The sequence below is a fragment of the Chaetodon auriga genome, chromosome 20, assembly GCF_051107435.1.
Source record: "Chaetodon auriga isolate fChaAug3 chromosome 20, fChaAug3.hap1, whole genome shotgun sequence".
NCBI classification, from domain to species: domain Eukaryota; kingdom Metazoa; phylum Chordata; class Actinopteri; order Chaetodontiformes; family Chaetodontidae; genus Chaetodon; species Chaetodon auriga.
Window position 1 is genome coordinate 18,252,774 of NC_135093.1, and position 8,928 is coordinate 18,261,701.

The 8,928-nt window shown below is 45.2% G+C and overlaps 1 protein-coding gene across 1 annotated transcript in view; it reads left to right on the forward strand.

Moving 5' to 3' along the window:
- cacna1g (calcium channel, voltage-dependent, T type, alpha 1G subunit) overlaps positions 1–8,616 on the forward strand; it is a 234,130-nt gene extending 225,514 nt beyond the window's left edge. The window contains exons 37-40 of the mRNA XM_076759944.1: positions 99–221; positions 2,776–2,977; positions 3,214–3,383; positions 6,810–8,616. Of these exons, the coding sequence (XP_076616059.1) occupies positions 99–221; positions 2,776–2,977; positions 3,214–3,383; positions 6,810–7,844 (1,530 nt within the window). The 3' untranslated portion in view covers positions 7,845–8,616. The remainder of the gene's footprint in view (positions 1–98; positions 222–2,775; positions 2,978–3,213; positions 3,384–6,809) is intronic.
- Positions 8,617–8,928: the final 312 nt, after the last annotated feature.

The window sequence follows — 8,928 nt, forward strand, 5'->3', positions numbered from 1 at the left end:
TACAGGTCTTTTCTGTGTGTAACGTCCTTATTTCTGTGTGTTGTGCGGAGTGTGCGTTTGATTTCTCTGCTCACCAGCCGTTGTCTCTTCCTGCCTAGATCCCTCTAGCGGAGATGGAAGCTCTGTCTCTGGCCTCTGAGAAATCCTGGTCCCTAGCTCTGACAGACGACTCGGCCCCCGATGATTTTAACCCCCTCTTTCTAACCACTCTGGAATGCAATGTATTGACAGTTTCTCTCTTTCTCCATCCCTTGTCCTCCTCTTCCCCTCTGCAGTATCTTGTAGTGTTTCTTCTCCTAGGGCACTTCCAAAGCCTCTTGTCCTCCAACTACTGTCACACACACTCAGTGTAACACTCTTAGATTGAGGGTAACCAACTGAATGCTAAATTAACTAAAAAACTAATTGGCACATGTAGTCCCAGCACATCTAAAAAACATTTAAAACAACTATAATCAGTTTTATATATACATATTAATAAAGGATCACATGACTTCTGGTACAGTACATGAAAGTTGGACCTCCTAATGAATCATAGTTGTTTTTGCCTGAGATCAGCAGCTGTTTTCAGAAAAAAACTGTACTGTACTCTACCTACCCAGCACCTAACAGCAGAGAAAGAGTTAGCAATTAGCTGAACATAGTGGAGCATGGCTCTTTAAAAAAGAGCTTTACATGTCAGTTAGAAAAATTAGCTAACACTGTGACAGTGTGACATACTACCACTGGGGGGCATCAAAGTCACAGATTTGCTAATTCACTATTTTGAACAGCTCGTTAGGTCACATATGATAAATTATTTAACATCACCGCGACAGAAAATATATAAACACTTTATTATACGGGTCCAATCGTTTCCTGTAATTTCTTATGTGTGACTGTAAGTTCACAGGAAGGTTCCTGGAAGCAACCTTGTGATTTGTCATTACTTATGGGGACAGTGCAGACAGTGTTCAGCTGAGGCACTCCCAGTTAAATATTTCCGTTTAACTGCTAGTAAAACATTGGGAGTCTTTTCGTCAGTGTACAGCAGGTCAGCTGAACATGGAAAATTCTTCCTCAAAGCAAGCAATTTATCATACTGTATATGGAGAATAAATGATCTTATCGTTAAAGAGTACTTAAAGAAAATTTATTTGTGATTAAATGGAGCCTTTTCCTGCCTATAAACTAAACACAACTGACCATATTCTATAACTTTCTCTCTCTTTTCTCTATAATTAGTGCCAAGTCATATAATTCTTTCCAGGAAACTTCTGAGGAAATTACCAGGAAATTACAGACCCATAAAATAAAGTGTTCGCCAATATATTTTTGTATGAATACATGTATACATCCTGAATACATGTCTGATTGGCTGGCATGTGAGCGTTGAAATATCAGACCATTTCAGCCATAACTGAGGGTCAACAGTCTAACCAGTATTCTAAATCAGCTCATGGCGACATTTAATTTTTCCCCCGTGGAAAACAAATCAAGCCAGCTGCACTAAGTGGTCGTGGTATATGCCCATAGGGTTCTTTGTCAGCACTGCGCCCATCATTTTCTTATACCACGGCTCATTGTCATGCATTAGGGCTTCTATATGCATCCTCACCAGAATGAATCTATACATTCCACTGTGATGTCCTCTCCCAGAGGACTCTGGCGTTGTGGGAAAGGACACCTTCCCTCTAAATTGAAAATGAATTGAATGTCATCTGGCTGTCAGGATGTAATTAGCAACCAGTTTGGCTCATTATCACATTGCTTTTCCAGAGAGGGTCACTGTAACCTTGGTCCATGCTGCACATGCAGTGAGATCGATGAACCTTTAGTCTCCGAAACAGAGAACCCCTGAGCATCATTTGACATGAAATCAGTGATAGCTGGGTTGTGCTGCGACAAATGCAAAGAAAAGGAGGGGAGTGAAGAGGTAGAGGAGTGCAAGAGGCGTTGAAAGACCCTGGTGAACTTAACCATGTGCCCCCAACTTTCTCTTCTCTTCCTCATTCCACCTTTCCAGCCTAATGTGTGTTCTCTCCAGTCCAGTCCAGTAGAGTAGTGCACCTCCTCACCTGCCAGTTTGCAGTTTTTTCTCCTTCACCTCTACTCTTAACTCTTATTTTTCCTTCTCCTCTCTCTCTCTCTCTCTCTGTAACTTTTATCCTCTATCTCTTTCTCTGTCCTTCTTCTTTTCCTCAGTTTTCTGTCTTTTTCCTGTGTGCTTTACATGTGGGTCCACGTCTTTTCTCATACTCCCTTTCCTATCAGTCTTCTTCTGTGTCTGTACTGTCCTCTGTCCTCTGTCGTTGTAGTGGTTTTTACTCCTATCTGCGTTGCCGTGTGTTTGCTACTGGGGTGTAAAGTGTGCTGGAGCTCCAGTAGCTCTGTGATGAGTGTGAACTGGTTCTGTAATGGGTCAGGCTGCAGGACACTGCCCCAGCTGACACACAATCACGGAGCAGGCTTACGTTAAGTTACATGACTGCGTGGGTGAAGGCAGGCACAGGACGCACTGTGTCGTACCCTTAAAGAAAAAAAAGGAAAGTGTAAATTTCAGCCTAGCACGGTCTTGTTTCTGTGATCTGTGGCAGCTCTGTGCCAGTCAACTCCAACATGCAAAGATCCTGTCTGTTTTCTGTGTATGCTGGCCACCGCTGCCTCTTTGTTCACATTGTGTCTTAGAAAGACGTCAGCTGTGAATGTGTCAGAGTGTGAAAGTGCTTGAGTAAAAGAGTAGCTCCAACCCTTCCAGCCCCAGAGGGACCCTGACTCTCTCCTCTCTTTTGCCAGCCAGAGCAGCTCGATCCTGTGGAGCCACTGGAGGACAACCTGCTGAGCGTCAGGAAGCCTGCGGTGGGACGCACACACTCCCTGCCAAACGACAGCTACATGTTCCTCCCCCTGCAGCCCCTCAGCCACACGGCTCCAGCACAGCTTCTAGCACAGACGCAGGGGCCCCAGCACATAGTGGGCACCCACAGGGCCCAATCAGGTGTGAGACAGTATTTCATTTCAAATAAATGGCATCCAGTGACACCACGTGGCAGCTTGTTTGTTTTGATCCAGGATTTGTTACTCCTCATTATGATTGGACAGAACCTGGAGGCCTTCATTTTTAACATAATGCAGGTTGACTGGAGGAAGATGCGGGTCATTTTCTCTGAGGATCACCACACCAGCTGTTGTTATTTCCCCGTCATATTCAGAGCTGTCCTTGTTTGTGTGCAGGCTCCAGTGGCTCAGTGCGCTCGCAACCGGAGGAGTTTTCCCAGCAGCTGACGGTTCCCACAGACCTCTTCAGACCCATCAGCCCCCACAGCCACTCAGACTCGGAGAGTATACCACGACTACCCCCTCCCAGACGCACACACACACTCAGCCGCACGCTCCGCAGACAGGTGACTAAATCACACTGTTTCTGATGATGGTCTTCTCCTGTCTGTATCTGTTCTGTGTGGGATGACCGCTGTGTTTCATGTCTGTGCTTCTCAACCATGTGCCGTTTAGGCCCTTTGATCTGGAAGTTTTTATTCATACCAAACTCCACAGAGGCTGATTTTACTTATTAAAACACTTTCAAGTAGAGATAAGAAGCCGATCTTGAAAAGAGCTGCTGGAGTGTTTGGTGAAAATGAAAATCTGTAGAGCTCTGGGTTATAATTACAGCAGCGTCTTAGGGCTGCCGTTGGGAAAGAAAGTTGATTTTTAAAGAGAAAAGTCATAATATTTCATATTGTGGGAAGATGTAGCATTTTTGAGGAAAAAAGTTTAAGTACTAATACTGGAATAATTCCATCCAAGGATTGTGGGTAACAGGTGAGAGCGCTTTACTGTGTATAATAAAATGAAACATGAGGATCTGAGGTTAACTCCTGCTCAGAATCCAGTCCCACTCAGTCCCAGGCTGTACAATCATTCTGCACACATCCCAAAATCAAAGCCCTTGCTTGTCTCATCGGCTGATGCCGATTGTTTTCAGGACATACTTCCAAAGACACACATTGTACATGCTCAAGTACGTCAGTGATCAGGGAGCTTTATAGGCATCAGTTATTGTCATATCATATGATATTATGGTTAGAAAAGCAAACCTTCTGTCTACCTCTTATGGCTCATGAAGTGATAACTTTATTCTTATAATAAAGTGACTTATTTCGCATACAGTTTAGACTTTATTCTCATACCATAATTTACCAGCAAATTTAAATTTAAAAAAAAAAAAAAAACACACATTGCAGGTCTGTTCTCTTTTTCCACCTAGATTGTGGCCCTAAGAGCCTGTTGCGTAGGAAAATCGGTTTAGAGCGTTCCATTTTCCTTATTGCATGTTCTAAACAATTTCACTTTTCTTCCTCCTTCTTTCTCCCCTTCTTCCTGGTATTCCTGTCCTGTCGCCATACTGTATCTGTTACGCTCTGATCTCAGCTCAGCTGGGCCCAAAAGCCGCCTGACCCTGAGCTACTGCTCAAACACAGATACTCCTGTTTCTGAAACGCTGACAAACAGCAGACTTTAGCCACCACTGGGCCTTTCAGAAACACTGGACTCCATGCTCATCTTCCTCGCAGACAGACTAACACACACACACACATACAGGCTTCCCTCCTTTCCCTCTGTCACTCCTTAGGTTTTGGTCTACAGCTAACCATCAGCCACAAAGCATCTCAAACCCTCTAACAGGTAGCTTCGCCTGGAGGAAACCTGAATTCTTCTATATTCTTATATGAGCGGCAGGAGCTAGGTGTAGCATTGCATCTGCGGATTATCCGGTAGCTGAGTCATAGAATGTATTCAAGCCAGACAAAGATGTTATTTGGCTGAGAAATTTACCCAAAAACCAGTGCACTTATTACACTTCAAACTATACAACTCAGGGTATTGCTGCAGAACAGCAAGTGCTGTCCATATGCATTTGGCCATTTTGTACACACAATACCACAGTGATAGAGCACTTGTGAATTTTCTATTGACTAGCTTAGAGCTTGAAACATATATAGTTGTTAACCGGAGCATAGCAGAAACTGCACTTAACCCAGTTTTGCTTCAAAAAGTCTGACAGGGTGTTCATTTGTAGTATTAGTAGTGACTTGGTGTTGTATTGCCTTGGCTGGTGGCACCCTGGTCTGGCTGTGATATGTTTGACCACTAGGTGTCTCTGTGGTCACACGGTTCAGGCTCATGCCATTATTCATAACATTTCTCTTTCAAAGCGCTGTGCCCTGAAACTCATGCATGCCTTGTTTCCTCATCTCTGTACATTCAGCATAATTTAATTGATCCGATTCGACACAATTGTATTCAAGTACTATACATTTCCTTTCTCTGGTGTGAGGAACAAGTCATGAGCTCATGAGGACTTTTTATGAGTTTTAGCAACCATTGTGCTTACTAACCCTTCCTCTCCTACAGTTGCTACATTTTATTTACCCTCTGACTATTGGCCTCACACCCTGTAGATGGTTTTGTTCGGAGGTAAGGATGGTGGCATGGAAACACTGATCAAAATTTGGTTGTAAATTTAACTGAGAACTGCGCGACTGATGGTTTACAGGGTTTTGTGTGAATGGTCAAAGGTTAAAGGGTCAGGCGGTCTGGCTCAGAGTTCACTGTGTCAGCCAGCACGCAATCAGCTGAGTCCTTCTGTCCAACTAAAAACAGCAGTGCACACGTTCCTGGGTCAAATGAGGAAAATGGTAAAGAGGAGCTCTCTATTATGACTTACAGAGCAACAAGGTGAACGATTCTCAAAAGCAAAGTCAATTTTGGTCACATTTATAATCCTTATGTACCAAAAAATGGGGGGAAAATTGTCCAAAACAATCTTTTGGGAGCTTTTGAGTGCAAGTAATTAATTTTAGTCACTGAGTCCCTTTAAAGAACCCCTCCAGGCTTGTTTTCAGACATAAAAATACTCTGCTTTCAATAATGGTTTGGAAAAGAAGTTTAATTAAATAGTTGTTTTGGGGATTTCTGTTTTTTATTAAAAAAAAAATGTTGAAATCACTTCCACCTCAGAATCTAGAAATATGCAAATATTAACTGCTGCACACAAGATGTCTCTGATGCGCTGAGAGGTGCGTTCTCAGTGTTTTTGTTCTGGCTTTAAGTTTCCACATCACATTGGTGTAAGTTGCATATTGGAACGGAATTGGCTTCCAGCAGGTTGTGGTGTCACAAAGTCCTGCTGGTACACGTGTTAAACTTTAAAAACTGTCCACCACAGCAGATGAACGTGGAAACAACCTTCTAGTGTCAACCTCTGTACATGCTTCATTCTGCACAGCGAAGCTCAAACATCCGAGTCACGTGACAACAATAATACATTTCTGAGTGGAAGGGGCTTTAACAACTATTCTATCATACGTGAATATAAAGTGATGGGTCTGCCTCGACAGGCACAGGAAATTAATAAAACAAAAACCAAAGAACACATCCAATAATGTCAAAAGTTGTTTACTCAACTTACTCTTGACAAATCTTAATATGGAAAGCAGCCGTTGAGTAATGCAGTGGTGTAACCTCTGGGCTTCCATGTTATAATTCATGGGAGAATGTTGCAATTCCAGTTTAACCCCACGCTGCCTACAGTGACAAGCACAGAGAGGACTCTGGGAATATGCTGGCCAGACAGTGAACTTTGACCCAGACTGCCACCTCTCATCCTCATCATCCCACACTAACTAGTCTCTCCCTCTCATCCTCCCTGGTACCCCGTACCCTCGCTTTCCTCCATCTCATGGCATATTTACCTCCGTCTCTTCACCCCTCTCTCCTGAATATTTCATCCCCCCTCCCCTCCCCTCCCCTCCATGCCCGTCTTCCAGGTTGCAGTGTCTACTGACTCCCAGGAGGCCCTGTGTTCAGATGGAGGGGAGAGCAATGAAGGACTTGTGAATGCGGCCTCTCTGAGCCTCCCTCCATCCCCCTCCACCTCCTCCCCCTCCACCTCTCCCTCACCTTGCTCCCATCATCATCAGCAGCCTGCTCTCTGCCTGGTCCCCGCCACACCAGGTGCCTCCCCTAAACCCTCGCACCCCAGCAGCGTGCACACCCAGCTTCATGACCAGCACTTCTTCACCTCCTCCTCACCTTCATCCTCCTCCTCGTCCTCCTCCTCCTCCTCACCTCCTCCATCCTTACCAGCCAGGCTGCAGCAGCATGAGGAAGCCTCGGTGGATCAGGAAGTGTCCCTCATTACCCACGCAGGATTGGCTGGCAGTGACGACATCATGACAGAGGACAGTGGCGATGGCAGTAATGAGGGTTACAGCAGCTACGCAGGCTGCCAGGAAAGCCGGAGTCCATGTTTGAGGCAGCTGAAGAGGTTCCACAGCGCTGACGCGCAGGGCCGCAGCGCCCTCCTGCCGCGCCCCCGCCCTTACTCCTGGTTGGATGACCCGCGACGCCACTCTGTAGAGTTATGCTCCTCGGTGGAGTCCAGCCCCCAGCGCAGCACCACATCCACCTCCTCTGGGTTCGTGTCACGGGCCGACAGCCTGCAGATCCACAGCCAGACATCCACTCAGACCTCGTTGCCCTCACCCCGACGCAAGAAGAAGATGAGCCCGCCCTGCATCTCTGTGGACCCCCCTGATGAAGTGGAGCCTCAGTCTGGCCTCTACACAGGCCTGGGTGGACTCGGGGGCATGGGGCTTGGGGGAATGGGGATGCCCCCTCCTCTGCCCAGCCGGGACACCTGCCTGAGGAGGAGAGCGCCCTCCAGTGACTCCAAGGACTCCTTTGACCTGGGAGTTGGAGAGGGTTCAGGACAGGACGGAGGCTCACCAAACCCCAACACCAACCCCAAGCTACTGACTCTTCCCAGTTTCTCCTTTGAGAAGACAAGCTCTGAGCACTGAACACTGATACTCCAACACATACACACACACACACACACACACACACACACACACACACACACACACACAGCCGGATGAACCCTCCACACACACAAACACACGATGCACTCTGTGTATCTGTGATGGTGATAGTTCTAGTAATAATGCTGTAGAGAGTAATAATGGTAAAACTACAACAAACAGTAAAAACATCCTTGGTTTCATAAGGAGTGCAGTACTGTAGTAGTGTGACCATCCCTTGTCTTTGTATTGTTACTGCCAAAACAAACCAGAGAAGAAGAGAACACATGGAACGTCAACACAAATATGACTGGTTCTCCTCTGCTATGCCTGCATGCCACTGGCTGCAGCTTGACCCCATCACTTCTGGAGTGACATCAGCACCTGGGATCTGGCGCCCTCTGTGGTCGCTGTCTGAACTGCCTGGTGTCACACAGGGTGGGCTTTGCCCGGTCAGTGGAGGTACAAAGCAATATGAACGTTTTAGAGACACTATTTTCTTAAATTATTGGGCCATAGTGTTTGTACAGGATGTCGTTTTTTTAATTTCATTGTTATTTTCATGTCTTTTTGTGATTTTTTTTTTCTTTTTTTTGTCAAAATGGTTTGTCTTTGTCTCTTTTTTTCACTGTAGGATATTTCTAGCTTTCTTGGTTTACTGAGGAAAGTGAACGTTTTTCAAAGTGCTGAAAACCATGTATTTGTAGGAATAATATATAAATATATATATAAAAAAACAAGTCATTAAACTGAGCTTGGATTTTTAAGCACACACAGTAGACCGTGGTGGTTTAATTGTTGGAGGAGAAAGGAGGCTGCACTTGAAGTCTGTATGAGGGATGTGAAGACAGACTGTTTTAAGTTTGACATTTTTTTTGAACATGATAATCGAAAGTTTTACGTTCAGGTGAGTGTGTTTGCAGAGTTACGTCCCTGTGGGTAACAGGGATTGATGTTCATTCCTCACATTCAATCTCTAAGTGAAGATCGGACTGTCACTACAGACTTGACTGTCAGGTCACACAAGCACACAAGCATAATAACTCTGACCTCATGTGACAAAGCTGATCTTTCCACTGGCATT